This window comes from Haplochromis burtoni, unplaced genomic scaffold (genome assembly GCF_018398535.1).
Source record: "Haplochromis burtoni strain Fernald_Lab_line unplaced genomic scaffold, NCSU_Asbu1 Contig_83, whole genome shotgun sequence".
Classification (NCBI taxonomy): domain Eukaryota; kingdom Metazoa; phylum Chordata; class Actinopteri; order Cichliformes; family Cichlidae; genus Haplochromis; species Haplochromis burtoni.
In genome coordinates, this window is record NW_024582444.1 from 1,088,163 (window position 1) to 1,105,562 (window position 17,400).

Here is a 17,400-nt window from a genome sequence, read left to right on the forward strand (position 1 = left end):
TCAAGTGAAGAAATGAATTTATTGCAAGAATATTTGAATCAAATCCTTGTAGTAGCAGTAAATCCAACATTAGCTTGTACACTAAGTAAAGATTAATTTTCACGGTATTCAGCACCCACAGTGGGAGCATTGAATCGTTTGACAGTGAGCGCTCGACCATCCAAATGAAGCATGTTCACTGATACGCAATACTAAATAACATTTCATCACTTTAAATTGATTTGAAATCCACCCAGCGCTGGCTGCACTGTAACATCAGAAGTTATTAATGGATTAGTTCAGTTAGGCTTTAGCGTTTTTCGTGGCAGTGCTTTAACTTGGTGTTTGCTGCTTTTGCTTATTTGCACTGTATTTTTTTAAATAATACTGATTATGTATAGAATTATTTTCTGAAAATATAAACACTGGACTTGTTTCAGCTTGACTGATGTGATTTGTCCCTTTTGTATAGCCTTTGCTTGAACGATACGTCTATAATCCTCTTGTTAGTGTTATGGCGCGTCTTAGAGCAGGATAATGGCCAAGCAAAATTCACTACCACTTCATTTCATTGATAAAATGGGGTATTCATATAGAGCTTCCTGTAGATGCAAATTTGCTTAAATCATATTTGTCATCATCATATGATACTCAAACACTCAGATAAGTTGATATGTTTTATTGAGGTACTAAAAAAGAACACGGGGGATTTCTCACTTCATTCACTTCCTCGGGGGCTAAACTCAACACATGCTACTTGTTTATTTTTACAGCTGATTCATGAATCCTGTTAATCGTTTATATTGATCTGTGTTACGTTACTAATCCATTTGTAGTAGTGTGAGACCCGGGTATAGATGCCATACTTCCCGTCTTTGGCACACTCCTCTCCCCAGCTGATGATGCCCGTCAGGAACCAAGTTCCTTTGTAATTGGTGGCATGCGGCCCACCGCTGTCCCCCTGGCACGAGTCCTTCTGTTCACTTTCAAAGCCTGCACAGAACATAAATCGGGTGATATGGTCTCGGCTGCTCTGTTTACATTTGGTGCGGTCCACATAGGGGACTTCCAGCTTCTGGAGCTTGGTGGCCTCGGGGCCTTGAAACCTTATCCGGCCCCATCCACTCACAAGGGAGACCGTGGATTCTCTCACAATGTTCTGTATGAAGTCTTTGGGGCCCAGGCAAATGGGACGCCGCTTGTTGGACAAGTCCACTGGACTGCCAAGCTTTAGGAGCGCAATGTCATGGTTATATGGTGAGGTCTTGAAATCATACTTGTGGTGGGGATGCCTTTCGGCCACCTCATGGTCTCGCTCTGGACCCTCATCTTTGTTCACATCATGTTCACCTGGAAGCATAGATTAAGATAAAGATTTTCTAAGATAATGTAAATTTCTGCACAAGGAAGCAAAGTCTAAAGTACTGGACAACTTGTAAAAAAAAACATTAAAGAAACATAATTGAAACATAATTTGTTAAAAAGCCATGAAGCTGAAACGAAAAAGGATTTGCCTGATCCCTAATACTTTAGGACAAAACAGTATTATCTGTACTTTAGTTCAAGTGAAAGATTTAATGTTAAAGAATGCAAGTAGCCTTTGTTCTTCTTACCAACTCTGATGAAGAATTTACGTTCTGTGCCATCGTTGTTCCACAGACAATGGGCAGCAGTGATGACCCATAAGTCAGCGAGCAGGGATCCTCCACAGAAGGGCCGCGCTCTCTGCACGCTGTCTGGGCGGGACATCAGGGCCACCTTCAAACACAGAAAGAAAGGCAAAGAAAACTTGCAACAGAAGAGCAGTTTTAAAGAACCTACCATTTCTTGCACATTTTTTGAGCAACTGAAAACAAAAAACACTCAAAAGCAGCACGTTCTCTCTGCATGGCACAGGCTTCAAACACTAGACTTACACCTCTAATACATCTTTATTAAACCTGGCGCTCAAGTGCAAGTTTAAATGTCAAAGTCTATTCAAAAGTCTTTCTATTTAAACTATTGCACAGATTTAAAAGTTGCTGACTATTCGAGGATTACAGCTTACGTCTTACTTTACAGCTACATCTAAAACTCGTGCAAATGTTCTTGCCCTGCTGGGATTTTTGGTTCCAGTTCTTCACATATTGGCCTTCACTGCATCCCCAGCTCTTCCCTCTCCAGCCTATATCACAGTACCTGCCAAGGTATCTCTCCAGGAATGGCCGTATCTCCTCCCACAATTCTTTGGTCAGTTTTCTCTTGAGCTGTGACATTGGGGAGTGTGGCATACCCCCAGGACGACATCTCTGTCTTTGTTTTTGGTGTATCGGTGACACTTCTCACATGTCGACGGCCAATCACAGCCTCAGAGTCCAGAGAGTCATTGCTCGGGTTTGAGTCGGTCATGGGATGGTTCAGATAATCATACTCTGATATATCTTCATCATAGAAGTAATCGTTTCGGGTATCGTTGTAGGAGAAGTTTGACGATCTTGGTTCGAGAATGGACCTGGTGAGAGAGCTGGAGGACAGATTCACACGACCACAGCTGAATGGCTCTGGAGAAATAAAAGTGAAATAATAGGGAAAATATTACATTTCTGCCTCATAGATTTGTTTAAATTTTACATTGTCATTTTTTATGGGGTTGGAACTATAGTTCTTCAGATTTTTTCTCACATGTGCAGATTGCTGACCCAAAAATAGAAAGAAAAAAAAGAAAAGAAAAATACCTCTTTCCTTTCTGTTCCCTTTGAACACTTCATCTTTAGCAAAGTCCAGTTATATTATGTTTAAGCAGTGTATCATAGATGAATGTGATTACTGTTAAGTTCCCTGAATGTTTTTTGTGATAAAAGAAAAGAAGATTTACTTAGTCCGGCTGCAGAAGCATGAACGAGCGTAAAAATGAGAACTATAAATTTTGCACCCCACCACTTCCACTGGAGACGTGTTAGGAAGACAACTTCAGGAGAAGTATGAGGAGGAACAATTGCATTTTGAACAATCATCATGAATATTTACATGAAAGTTTATTTCCTTTATGATTGTTGCCTCTCTGTGGAATATAAAATTTACATGTATTCATGGTACTACACGGTTCGTCCTTTCTAAGGTTTCATGCATCAGGACATTGTAAAAAGCTAACTAATCTGTACTTGGTTTTTAAATGAGGTAAATACAACCATGGATAAACAACAACAAATGAAATATTATTCCAAGTCATTACGTATGTAACAAAAACTAAGCCGAAATGCAGATGCAATATAAAAGAAACTATATACTTCCGTGATTCAGTAGCTTCCAGACCACCATTAGCAGCAATATCTTAAATTAATGGTTTTTCTTTGTGGCTTTATCAGTATCTCAGTACTCTTCTTTACAACGTTGCTTCATTTCATTGAGGTTTGCAGGCATTTGTTTATGCACAGCTCTCTTACTGTCACACCACAGCATTTTAATCAGGTTGAGTTCTGGACTTTGACTGGGCCATAGCGATGCCTTGATTCTTTTCTTTTTCAGCCATTCTGTTGTAGATTTGCTGCTCTGCTCAGGATCATTCTTCTGGACACATATGGCCTCACACTTGGCTTTAAACACTTTGGTATACAGAGGAGTTCATGGTTGACCCATTGACTACAAGGGACTCAGATGATCTGCTTCAAAACAAGCCCAAATCATAGCCAATGCCATGCTTTACTGCCATGCTCTTTAGAGGCTTCTAAACAAGCCATAGTTGTTCAGTCTTTTTTTTTCTAACTGTATTTAGCAAATATTAAAACCTGATAAAGATAAGGTTGTTTTTTTTATTATGTCTTCATATGTAAAACCTTAGAAACTGTATTGTAGTTGAAGTCAGAATGAAAAATAATCCAATGTTAATGGAAAATGTATTTAGTAAGTTAAATTTTAAATTTAATGTGAATCGAATTTCTTCTATGGGTGCAGATGTTTCACATAGACTGTGGTTACCTTTTTAGAAAGCACTCGTGCAGAAAAAAACAAAACAAAACGCTCTTACCACTGCACTAAATGCTCCGTGTGGTTTTACCTATTGGCTCACAGCTCTTCTTGTTTGGCCCAAGTATGTAACCAGTTGCGCACCTGCACACAGCTTGATTAGCCTTCATTACACAGAAATGAGAACATTCGCCATTGTTCACCAAACACTGCTTGTTCATTTCTGGAAAAAGTCAGGAAAACAGAATTAGCTTTCGTTGACAAAACTTTATGGTCTTAGCTCAAATGTTGTTTCAGCCGAGTTATTCAGATCCACACTCACCAGTCTCACAGTTCTTGCCACTGAAGTTTGGTTGGCACAAGCAAAGATAACTGTTGATCCCATCTTTACACACACCTCCATTCTGACAGGGGGGTGGCTTACACTGGTCGCCATCTACACACGACAGATCACACCACAGGTTTAGAGAAGACTGTGTGCTATAAATTCTCAGCAAACATGAGAACTTGTACTTTGTTCGTCTTACCGATATAGCCTGCCCAGAACTCCATCTGCAAAAGGAAGATCAAATTAAATGGGAAGTTCACCAACCATCCATCAAGCTCTGATCACTAGACCACTGTAACTGCCCACTTTTGGAGATATAAACAGTCAAGATCTTAATACTGGTAAAGGCATAGGATTGTGTGTGTGTGTGTGTGTGTGTGTGTGTGTGTGTGTGTGTGTGTGTGTGTGTGTGTGTGTGTGTGTGTGTGTGTGTGGTGAGAGAGAGAGAGAGAGAGAGAGACCTACAGTTTTCTCATCATCCTCAAACACCTCTCTGGCCTCCTCCATGCTGCAAATTTCTTCCATACATTCCCGCTCCAGGTTACCTTGTTTAAGTTCTTCAAAAGCAGTGTTATATCTGCGCTTACGATGCAGCACGGTGTGTGCCGTCTGCTGAGACACGAACACAGCTCCTGAAAGGGTAACAAAAGACAAAGAGTCCTCACTAAGTTTAGCATAATTATTCAGAACTATTGATAAAGGCTGCTTTCAGGGATATATATGTATATAAAACCTATATGCATAATATAAAAGTACATCAAAGATGGACAGGTACCAGGACTGAAAGTGAAACCAGCGCGGAAGTGTCTTAAATCTGGCAGCAGGGTTTGTTGGAAGCAGGCTGAAATTCTGTACTTTTTCATTCAGATCGACAATGCACTCATCAAAACACCTTTATGGTGACCAAAAAGCTCAGCTTGAGGCTAAAAATGTACAACTTTGCTGTCCAGTGACCATCTTCTATGTACAGTCTATGATATTCCTCTGCAGTAATCATATTATTGGTGTTCTCACTTGTGTAGAGACTCTGCTATGGTCTCATCTTCATATATCTGGTGATCCCTTTGACACATGATGCTTTACCTTAATCATTTAATTGAGCCAAACAAAGAGCTGATACTTGCTACAGTTTTACATCCGCTTAGGATAATCCAGACTGGCTGCTACATGTACCTAACTCGGTGGTCCAGCTATCATCCCTGCCTTTCCAGCACAAGACGTCTTGCAAACAGCCACCAAACAAGCACCAAATTGTCTAAATTATATCAACTTAACATTTAAGATTTACACCCTAACCCTGTGGATGGACAATAGCACACTGGGTTATGATAAGGGCTGGCCTGAGTAATCCTCATGAATGGTTAAAAATATTTACACCGACAGCCTAAGCACTTAGGAATCTTTACAGATCCAAGTGAATAAGAACTTTAAGAATCGAGGTTATTCAGTGATCACCTGCTTAGCCACCAGCCTTTTCCTATATTTTGTGCAGCTCTAAACTTTGCTGAACTCATTTTCCTGCCACCTGGGTCAATACCTGCTCTGCTGCTTTTTACCTGTGTTTTCTTCTGTGATCTCAGCACCCACTCCATACATGTCCAGCAAAAAACCAGCAAAGCAAACCAGTGCACACACTCTGGCCATCTTGTCGTTGTCAGTTGTCTGTCTGACTTTGACACTAAACTCAAAGCCTTATCCAGCGCTCCAAAGTACAGCAACACAGTGTTTGCTCACCGGTATGTCTGCAGTGCATGTGTGTGTAACTGTGGGTGTTTGTTTTTTCAGATTTGTGTGTGTGTGTGCGTGCGAAGTATGTTTAAGGGAAGGATGTGGAGAAAAACTTCATGTGTGCATGGAAGAAAAGAGAGGTGTCCCATAAAAGAATAAAAGAAGGTGCTTTTTTTCTACACGTCAGGCTGAAATTGAGCAACATCAGATATTGACTGCTGATGGGACAGTTTGGACATTAGCGTGTGTGCGTGTGTGTGTGTGCACGCGTGTGTGTGAACATTACCAGCTGTTGTTTATCATGATGAGTCTTTTCCGATAAGCAGCTTTTGCAAGGCTTACGTGAGGTTTCAGATGAGTTGAGTGCACTCACACAGGCACATTTACGAAAACACACACCCACAAGTTTGTACTTCTCCATTTCTGGGTAAGTTTGTAATGACGGCTCAGGTCATTGAGCTAGTGTCCTTGATCAAGTGACCGAACCCAAAGTTGATCCCAAAGGCAAGTAAGAACCTTGCATATCAGCTCTGCCACCTCTGGCACATAAACAGGAATTTGAGACTTACTGTAAAGCATTTTTATAACTGATGCCACCATGCTAGACAGTTAGTACAGTGTTCTTAGGTTTGAAAGCCTCACATTTATGCCTCCAAACATACCTCTTGTCATTGTGAGCAGATCAATCTTTGTCTAAAACTTTTCAACAGAATTTCATCTCATCCAAAGATGAAAGTTCTTTTAGACCTTGGCGAAGTTAAAAGGCCGTCTCAGGTTAAAAGACACTGTAGAACCTTCAGCACCAGTTATTAAACTATTGAAAAATGATTTTAGTTTAGATTTTATGTTTAGATTGTGGATCCAATTCTTGTTTCTTAAAGTCATTAAAGATTTCCACCTTAGGGGGAAAAAAAGTATTAATTAAACCACCAAAATTACAAAATTACCAAAAAAGTTGAATATATTAGGAAATAAAAAACAAAAAACAAAACTCATGCTTAAAATGTTTGTCTGTCTGGAGGATCTAGTAGTTGAGGGTGGATAAAGTCACCAACTTTGTTGTATAAGATATTCTTGTACAACTGACGCCACCAAATCAGGTTTTCTGAATATTGGATTTATTTCTATTTCTGCTCTCTAATGTTTTAATCCATTAGTCCATAAATTTGCAGTGACTGGGGCTCCTGTTCAGAGTTCACTTTAAATCTGAAGAGTAAATGTCCTCGATTTATAAAAATGCTCACTGAAATCTTTTTTTTCTGTGTGTGTACACTCACATGCACACACACCTGGAGCATTTTCACAGCTGGCAGTTGAACCTTCCACTCTAATGTTTGTTAATAGTCCTTTTGTATGGAAACCAATATGTGTGTATATATTTATGTAATATTTTTGTCTTGTATACTCAAGACCGTAGCTCTGGTGGAGGAGCAGGTCACCCACTAACACCAACATTTGATTAGCAATTATAAATGGCCTGTATTTGTAAAGCACTTTTCTAGTCCCTAAGGACCCCAAAGCGCTTTACACAACCTGTCATCCACCCATTCACACACACACATTCACACACTGGTGATGGCAAGCTACATTGTAGCCACAGCCACCCTGGGGCGCACTGACAGAGGCGAGGCGATTATAATTTAACTGCATGCTTTTATCAACAACTAACTGACAGGGATAACAATAGCAACATAATTGAATTACTTAAATGCAGTTACCTGCATGTAATATTACAAATGTAAGCAGGGATATCCCCTGAAAGCCATTCAGATACAAGAAAAGGAAGAAACATCAACAGAAACTCATCAGTTGATGCTGAAACTCGCACACTGAAGTAAATAATGTCAGATCTGTACTAAGTGTTGAAGGCTGTTTTATTAGAACGTGAGCTACGCAGGGTTTGACTGGTGATAAATCACTGTGACTGACAGCTAGGTCAGCTGACCTTGAGCCAGCAGCTCCTTAGCAACAGCGCCCGTGTGGTCATTTATTGGCTGACGATGGCTTAGATGGAGCGAGCAGGGGGTTGCAGCCCTCTTTTTATGGCAACTTATGTAAGCCTTTAAATTCATCTCACTCGCAAATTAGATATTAGAGTGTAAAATGGGAAGGGGGATTTCACAATTAGCAGGTTTGTAGCAATTATGATTAGATCGCTGCCTGCTGATTGGTGTCCTGGGAACAGATTTGATAGCTCTGAAGATGAGGAGGGTGGTACTGGTTTCAAGCTTTACAGATGACAGAGAGAAATAAAAAAAGAAAAAGTAAAAAAGTGGGTTAAAAGCAGGAAAATCCTATTACCACCAGTGTTTTTGATGGACTTTTATCTATTTGATATCAATGTTTGCTGTTAACAGAGCTGCTGAAATCTTGGTTTGATTTGCAGGACTCGATGCTCCAGATCTAGGCATGACATCGAGTCAATTACCTCCTCTATTCATGTCCCCATTTTCTCCAGTCAGTACAGAAGTGCCCCCTCTCATTCCCATTAAAATCATTCATCTCGGTTGCCATTAGTGAGTCATGAGGTCATTGCTGTTCCCTCAACAACACTGAGTGGTGTGCAGCTGATCTCAGACACTCACACAGTGCGGAGGAATTATGACTGGCTGAATGAGAATATTTTGACTAATACACCTGCCCCTGGGTACAGTGTTTCCACTGTGGCCAGGTGTTTGTCCCACTTGAAAACATGCTGAAACTAATGACATGAACATGATCAGAGATGGTTAATCTAATCCCCCTGTAGAGTAAAGAGTATAATTCATTTCTCATTTCCATGTCTTTGCCCTAATGTGGCAACACTCACAAACAAGACAAGCAAACTCCCCTGTAATGGTTTCTGTATTTAACTTGCGCTGCATTCAAACACACATGCACGTGTTACCTTTCTCTGTGTGTGAGATCTATATTTCTGGGCAGAGTGGGTTTGACTCCCCCCCGGAAATGAGAGTGGGTTTGACTCCTGGGAAAAGGAGCAGACTTATGTACCACTTTTTGTTCTAATAGAGCAGCTGGTCCCAGATCAGTAATCCTCCAGAAGGGGGATCTTACAGAGGGACAGCTGTGCTTTGGTCTGTTGGCTTAGAGTCAAAAAGCCACTATGACGATGTCACAGCTCCATTATACAAAGTCGTCATACAAGAGATGTAGTAGCAGCATTTTGAAGGGTCATGCAAGGACAAAAATCTTTAACAAAACGCAGTAACATCATTTCTCGTGGTGCAGGAAATTTCACTGAAGCAAATAATTCTATTCATGATATTCAGTGAATGCGGTGAGGTGAAGGTTTGGGAAGAAGCCGCTCGAAAGAGACACTCCTTGAATATACAGGCTTGAATCAGTGTGGCCTGAGGATGCATATTTTCTTTTTTCACAGGCTTTTCTTTTTTCTTTTAATCCATTCATTTTCTTTTGCTTATCCGATTTAAGGGCACAGGAGAGCTTCAGCCTATCCCAGGGCAAGAGACACAGTCCTTCCTGGATGAGTCGCCAATCAGTCGCAAGACTAACACAGACAACCGTGCTCATATTCACACCTATAGCCAATTTAGAGTCACAATCCAAAGACCTGAGGAAGCCAGAGTGCACTGAGAGAACCCATGCAGACACAAGGAGACCAACACAAACTCCACACAGAAACTCCCAGACTGGATTCAAACCAAGGACTTTTCTCCTATCAAGTGAAAGTGCTAATCACTGTGCCATTGTGCTTTTTTTCAAATCTCTAATATTTAATTTTCATGTTTTTATTCCATTGTACCCCTTCTTTAAGGTTTAGGTATTGTTTTCCTTTATTAACTTCCCAAGAAGGTTAATGCTTGCATGCATATGTGTCATTCTGTCTGTAAACAGGGTAGCTCGAAAGAATTCTGATAAAACTAGGGGTGTGGCCTGGGATCGTCTTAACCATCCATTAAAATTTTACATACATCTACCAAGGTCTTCAATGTCAACTTGGTTGAAAATTGACAAAAACTCTTATAACAACACTTATAAGAAACTATGATTCTTACAAGTGTGGTCTGTTTTGTCAGCATATCGAATGCACCATATCATGTCCCATTTGACCTTTGAACTATCTTAAAGGTCTTTAGATTGATTTGAAGGTCCAAGTGATAATAATGCTATATAGAGCTATTTAAAAATATGTGTCTTAATGCTTGTTGCGCTCTCTGAGTGCTTCTTGTTCTCAAATGAGTGTATCTTGCATACACTTGTAGAGTGTTGTTGTGATTGTTCTTACTGCTGTTTTCAATGTGAACCAGTTATTTTTCAGGTCAAGTTTACAGAGAGGCAATAAAATAGTTTCGACCATCATAATTGCTGGGCTTCTTGTCAGCCCTTTTGTTTTGCCTCTTCAGATTACAACTGAAGACATGAAGGGGGTGGAAGAGGAACTGCCACTGTGACAACACAAGATCAAACTGGTTAAACGTGTGATTCATTTTAGCCAATGAAGTCACGCATTTGCAACCTGTTAGTGAAAATCAGGAGACACATAGGTTGCCTTGAGCTCAGCTCTTTATTCTCACTTGCTATTACCCTCTGCCTGGGTCATTTCACAGTTTAAAAAGTCCTTTATAATGAATTCTTGACAATCTGCCACAGAAACAAGAAAAATCGAAGCTACTTCCAGCATCACACTCCTGTTGTGTCATATAAAAGCTTGATGTAGGTCATAGGTGTCAAACTCTGGCCCGCGGGCCAAATTTGGCCCGCAGCCTAATTACATTTGGCCCGCGAAGCCATACCAAATTACTATTAGAGCTGGCCTACTGGTATTATACAGCTAATATATATATCATTTAGTATTAAGCTTTGCTTGTTCCATATTCAGTTTTTCAGCAAAACTTGTTTGAGTCCATAAGAAAAGATTCATTCTTATATCTGGAGGAAGATTTTGTTTTTTCAATAAATATTAATGTTAGCCCGCGACTTTGTTCCAGTTTTGAATTTTGGCCCACTGTGTATTTGAGTTTGACACCCCTGATGTAGGTTAACAGAAGAAACTAAATTTATCTCTGACCCGACTTCTTTACTACGAACAACCATCACACTAACAAACTGAAGCCTTTAGCACGTGAAGCCACTTTTCATTCAGTCAACAAGTAATGAATCAAAAACAGGCCTTTAGGGCAGAAAAGTGCTGGAATATTATAATATGGAAAAGAAAAACACATTACCCAAAACCAATACTAAGTATGAAGTTTAAATGGGATCCAAAACAAGTGTTGACCACAGAAAAAAACACACACAAAAAAGAAAAAACTACTTTTCAGCAAAAATTGATTAAGTGATCAATAAATGGATTCATTTGCATAGTGCTAGAGTGCTGAGTGCAGTATTGGATTTGCATTTCTTGGAAAGAAGACAACCTTGTGATTACACTGATCTTCTTTTCTTCAGTAAGAGCAAAAATGTGCATCTTTCCGTTTCTGTATGTCTGCTGTAACCAATGTCTTCATTATTGCTCAGTCTTTTCATGTTTGATGCAGTAGAGGCGTTATAAGGAGAACTGTTTGCTTTGTCAGCTGGTGGAAAGTCCTTCTCACTTGTTTTGTCTTTGTTATATTTATAGCTGTTAAATTTGTTTCAAAGATCCCCTGACTACTCGGAGAAAGAGCTGCAGGATATCTGCAGTTTTTAAAAATATATCAGTTTAACGTTTAGAAATAGCGAGCCTGCAAAACACTTTATTAATGACGTATTTATTTAAACATGAAGGACTGCAGGTTTCCTATAAATCACCAATTCTTCATTATCTTCTTCATCTTTTTGCCATTGCATCTGGGTTGTTGACCCAGAGTTTTGGGTTTTGGAGGAAAAAAAAAGATAAAAAGGAAGAGCTGTGTGTTTCTAAAATATAGGTGCTCATCAGCAGGTCATCAGATCTCCCTTTTTTTTAGTTGAACCTGCCTTCCCAGTGTTACCCATGTATTGTCTCCATCTGTGATGTTCCTCTGTTTAGTCTCTTCCTATCTTATTTCTGTAGTCTTTGTCTTGTGTGCTTAGTGTTCAGTTTTAGTTTTCCCCAGTCTTATTTCCCCTTTTTTCAGATAATATCCACTGAACCTTCCCTGCCCATGTTCAAACCATCTCAACCTTGTCTCTCTAACTTTGTCTCAACACCGTCCCTCTGATGTACTCATTTCTAATCATGGGTGTTGGTCACCAATGAATACATGGCTGTGTGTTTTGTCATTTCTTTCGGACTCCGCAAAAGGCATTGAGGTCAGTGGTCCAACAGCCAGCAGCAAAAATAAGCCACTTACGGTACTTAAAAATATAGTAGAACATGAACAAACGCCAGTTAAGCCCGTGTAATGTTTTCAAATCCCTGCAACACAGTTACAGATGAATCCAGTGACTGCATCTCTGCAGAGCTGATGGAAAATGATAGGCTACTTTTAATTCCTCATTCAGTCAGAATACAATGAGCTGTCTTTGGCTCGTGCCCCCCCCGCGCGCCATCATCAGTTTGTCACTGTGCGCGTGCGCGTGCAGTTTTCGCGCGTGCAGGATCGGAGGGGAAGCGCTCCTGCTGGTACATGGTGACATGTAGGAGCACAGACAGAGTGGAGCTGTGCAGAGAGCAGCATCAGAGGAGCAAGAGACAGGTGGACAAGGAAAGAGGGGAAAGAGCTGGACCGTGCGCAAAGGGACCGGACACATTAGAGGAGGATGAAAAAAGTGAACGTTTCACCTGAAGTTTGATTCAGCGACCGCGTAGAAGCGACGGAGCTCCATGAACGTGATAACGAAAAGCAAAGAGGATAAAGATCATGCTTCCAAAGGTGAGTAACGGTGAACCCGAGTCAGGAGGGAGACATTTTATGTATTTATTTATTGTTTATAGAGGGAAGGAAAAAAAGAAGAAAGATGTGGTAGCCAAAAGGTGTGCGATGATGCTGAGTCCAGCCCGCTCCGTGGCCACTTAATCCCATTGTTCCCACAATACAGGGCATACAGGGCATTGTGTGGAAGCTTCAACATACACACTTAAACCATTTGGAAACGTGTGTTTAGGTATAATGCAAATGACACGTGGTTTTTTTTTTTAAATTATTATTTCGTGGATGTTTTCTCTCTATTGGTTTTGTATTTGACAGCTTTGAGGTATTTTAAATATGTCAGGAGAAACACAAACCTGTGAATTTATTGCTTTTGTTTAAGATTGAATTTCTTGCGTTACGAGCTAAAAAATCGTTAAAATGTGGTGTGTGCCCCCCGTGCACAAATTCATTCATTCCTCCCCCCTGGACAGCAGTAAAATCGACGTGGAGTACACCGCAAAGGAAACTGGGAAACTATGATTGCCATGGAGACAAAAAAAGGGAGTTTCCTGCAAGCTGTGCTCTATCATGAATAATAAGCTGTACGTGAAACCCGTGTCATTCATGACTGTATCTTGCATGCATTTTATTTGCTTTATTTAGCACTAAGAATTTGGCCAACATAAATATACCAATTTTTATAACTTAAGAAAGACAAATTTAGCAGATACAGGAAGAGTTTAATATAACAAAAATCCAAAGATTGCAGTTTAAACAAAATATTAAAAGAGACTGGAGATCTAAAAGGTAAATGTGGGTCTATAACACAAATAAGTCACATTTGTGCTTAATGCTGGGGAAAGAGGCTAACGCTATCTGTTCTAAAAACATGTGGAGAGCAAAAATAAAAAACAAGCATTGAGTCAGAAAGCTGTTGTTGGAATTATGAATTAACAACACATTTACTCAAATGCTGTAGCCCTGCTTAAGGGGAGGTGGATGGGACAGTTAGCCAGAGCACATTGGCAATTTTATTTAGTTTTTTATGTATTATTATCATTATTAGTGAATGACACTGTTGTAACCTAGCATTTGTGGCTATGATTGGTTGTTTAGTTGACAGGCAGCTGATATATTAAATATAGATATTTTGAGCATTTCTAACTAATCTTTAATGAGAAATCGTCTTAAGTTTCAAATATTTCTTCTCATTAGTTCAGCTGATTTATTTCCTTTTTGCATAAACATCACTTTGCACTCAAAAGCTCAGAGTTTAATATTTGCTGCTTCTTAATTGAATAAAGTTGAAATCTAGGCTACTTAATTCAAATAAGCTGTGGCCAGAGAGACTTGTCGTCTCTGGAAACTCTCTGACAATGGGTCCAAGGATTTCATAGCAATACTTAGAAGCAGTCAAGGTGCTGTTGCCTGACCTGTAAGTCTGTGTGTCCTAGACCATCAATCACAAACCACCAAACTGGTCATGCTGAACGATGTTACAGGCAGCTGCTCCAGACCCTTTCAGGACTGTCACATGTGCTTACGGTGAACCTGCACACATCCGTGAAAAGCACAGAGCATCAGTTCTGTTATTCTGGCCCTGCTGATGGGTCAAAGACCTTCTACAGCCTTGTCCAGCTTTCCTACAGTAACTGCTGGTCTCCTGGAATCTCCTCCATGCTCTTGAGTCTGGGATTTGCTGCGCCTCCCAGATGCAGCAAATCCTTTTAAAATAGCATGTACTGCTGTAAGAGCTGGATCTTTGTGCAAACTTTGTAAGGTCCAGGTATTTGCTAAGGCTCAGCAAAAGTTAAAAAACAGATGTATTTTGTTTAATGTAGACTATGCATTTACCTTTGTCTACCTTTGAAGAGTACAAGAATAACAATATTGAGCTAGAAATGTGCATAGTAGATCCAATTAAACTTCAGCTTCTTTGTACCATATTGCCCAACAGCTAGTGACAGTGCTTTAATAAACCAGGTTAATGTTAACCTTTACTCACCTATGGGGAACAAAGCAAACACATCAGTACACAGAAAACCCAATAAAACCAAGTGTTTTACCAGAGTAGGGCGAAACCCTTATACATTGCAATGGATACAATAAAAGCACCTTGAAATATTGCTTTTGAAGGAACGCTTATTTTTTGTTTTTTATAAACAGAGTATTTGAAGTTATGCAGTATTACCTAAAACACCAGGCTTTGAATTTAGTTTGAATTCACATAGTGTGCACACAAATACACAAGCAAACGCACATTATATAAATACAGTTGGCAAAATAAGTATTGAACACATCAACAATTTATATCTCTAAAAGTGCTATAACGTGAACTTCTCCGCAGATATCGGTAACGACTCACCCAATCCACACTTCAAGTCAAGTGGCTTTATTGTCATTTCAACCATGTGCAGTGGTACAGTACACAGGGAAGCGAGACAACATTCCTCCAAGACCATGGTGCTACATATAACATATAACAGACAGACTAAATAAAGTGCAAGTGTGCAAAAATTGCAAAAACCCAAAACAAAGACAGAACAGAATGATACAGACACAAGCAATAGAAAAAAAATGCAACATACAAGACATCCAACCATAGACGTCCATAAATTAAGTTTTGTGTAATAATGAGAAATGACACAGGAAAAAAGTACTGAACACATGAAGAAAGGATGGTGCAAAAAGACATGACACCAGCTGAAATCTATCAGTAATTAGAAAGCAATCCTGCCACTCAGGGCAAATTACTGTCAGCTGGTTCAGTCCCAACAGATGGCCTATAAAAATGTGCCTCATTACCAAGGTGCCACACAAGAACCATCTCATGATGGGTAAAACCAAAGAGCTGGTGCAATACCGTCACAACCTTATTGTTGCAAAACATGTTGGTTACAGAAGAATTTCAAAACTGGAAAGTGGAAAGAACATAATTTAACATAACCAGATGCTCCCCACAAGATTTTAGGCAAAGGAGTGAGAAGAATTATCAGAAGAGTTGTCTAAGAGCCAAGCAGCGCTTGTGGAGAGCTACAGAAAGACCTGGAATTGGCAGGTACAGTTGTTTCTGTGAAAACAAGTAATGTACTCAGCCACCACAGTTGTATGCATCATCACACAAGATGATGTTTGCTTTTCATCACTGATGAAGGAAAGCATGATGAAATATGTTTAAAATATCTTGTCTAAATGTTGCTCTAAATGTGCAACATTTGGACAAGCCTGTGAAATAATGGGAGAATATCGTCGGGTCAAATGAGACCAAAATCGAACTCTTTGGATGCCATAATAAACACCATGGAAGAATGAACCAAAATCACACCTGAGCAATCCATGCAACTTGCTTTTCCGTACAGGAGGCGTCTTCAATAAATAAGAAAAAATCACTAAGGTTGTTCAATATTTTTTCCCAGTTTCAGCTCTCATTATCACACATAACTTAATTCTGTGGTTTGATTTCTCTGCATGTGTGGATGAGTCATTACTGACATCTGCTGAGAATTTTATTTCAATAGCACCTTTAGAAATATATTTAATTAGACAATTGATGATGCGTCCGATGCTTATTTTACCCACTGTATATAAAATAAAGAGCCATGCCTCCATAGCACAGACTGAGGTCACAGTTAGTAAATGCATCAACTTATTGTGGCTTGTTCATGAACACAACATAAATTAGACACACACATGCACAGTCGTGTTTTCATATTTTAGTGGGGACATCAATTGAGATGTTTTCCCTAGCCGCTTACCCTAACCATCAGAAATGAATGCTTAACCCTAACCTTTAGTCTAAACCGAATCATGTCCAAAGGACAACCCTGACACCAAAACCACATTTTGAGTCTCAAAAATGCCTTCAAAGTCATGCGGACAGGAATTTGTCCACATAACGACTTTTGGTCCCCACAAGTATAGTAATATTTCAATTTCTGGTCCCCACGAAGAGATGTAAACATGGTACACCCACACTGTGAATGACCACGGCAGACCCGATGGCATGAACATGCTTTGCAGCATACTTTATTCCAAACACGGTTGCTGTTACAAAACACAGAGCTGCAGCTCTCCCGCTGCCAGCTCAACATACCAACAATGACTATCACAGGACCCGGTGCAATACTTAAGCCGGCGGGGCATGATCGCGGGTGCCGTGCAGGTGCATCCGCCTTCCCTGCACATTCACATGTCGTTGTCTCCGAGCTCAGAGTACTGCTCAGCCTTTCCCATAGCTTTTCCCTTCAGCTTCCTGTTTTCCAGCATTATGTTATCTGATGGTGCCATCCAGTGGCTGATCGCTTACAAAACTGGTGACATTACATAGTTTGAAAAATCCAAAGGGAAATACATTTGCAGATGTTTTTCTGTTTTCTTTCTTTCTTTTTCTCGTTCTCTTTTTTTAATAGACTGAGGTTATTAAATACTGGCTACCTGCCCAGGAAACTGTCTTTGAAGTCTGAGCCAAAACATGCCAGCTGCCATCTTTGTAATTCGCTATTCAAAGCCAAGGTTACAAAGTTATTTTGGGGAAAAGAAAGAATTTTGGTACACAAAGAAAGAAAGAAAGAAAGAAAGAAAGAAAGAAAGAAAGAAAGAAAGAAAGAAAGAAAGAAAGAAAGAAAGAAAGAAAGAAAGAAAGAAAGA

The 17,400-nt window shown here is 39.8% G+C and overlaps 2 protein-coding genes across 4 annotated transcripts in view; one reads left to right on the top strand and one right to left on the bottom strand.

The window, feature by feature from the left end:
• The window catches only part of f9b (coagulation factor IXb), a 21,243-nt gene continuing 3,843 nt past the window's right edge, over nt 1-17,400 (bottom strand). Inside the window, exons 1-8 of one of the 3 annotated variants that reach the window (XM_042222296.1) lie at nt 5,806-6,129; nt 4,795-4,881; nt 4,449-4,473; nt 4,244-4,357; nt 4,013-4,144; nt 2,158-2,519; nt 1,593-1,737; nt 1-1,329 (exon numbers count right to left, since the gene is read on the bottom strand). In XM_042222296.1, the coding sequence (XP_042078230.1) occupies nt 770-1,329; nt 1,593-1,737; nt 2,158-2,519; nt 4,013-4,144; nt 4,244-4,357; nt 4,449-4,473; nt 4,795-4,881; nt 5,806-5,841 (1,461 nt within the window). In that variant the 5' untranslated portion in view covers nt 5,842-6,129 and the 3' untranslated portion in view covers nt 1-769. Of the gene's footprint in view, nt 1,330-1,592; nt 1,738-2,157; nt 2,520-4,012; nt 4,145-4,243; nt 4,358-4,448; nt 4,474-4,714; nt 4,882-5,805; nt 6,130-17,400 lie in introns of those variants that run through there. The other 2 variants (XM_042222294.1, XM_042222295.1) reach the window with 2 other exon arrangements.
• Nucleotides 12,480-17,400, top strand: part of fgf13b (fibroblast growth factor 13b) — an 18,806-nt gene continuing 13,885 nt past the window's right edge. The window contains exon 1 of the mRNA XM_005926364.3: nt 12,480-12,774. Within this exon, the coding sequence (XP_005926426.1) occupies nt 12,726-12,774 (49 nt within the window). The 5' untranslated portion in view covers nt 12,480-12,725. The remainder of the gene's footprint in view (nt 12,775-17,400) is intronic.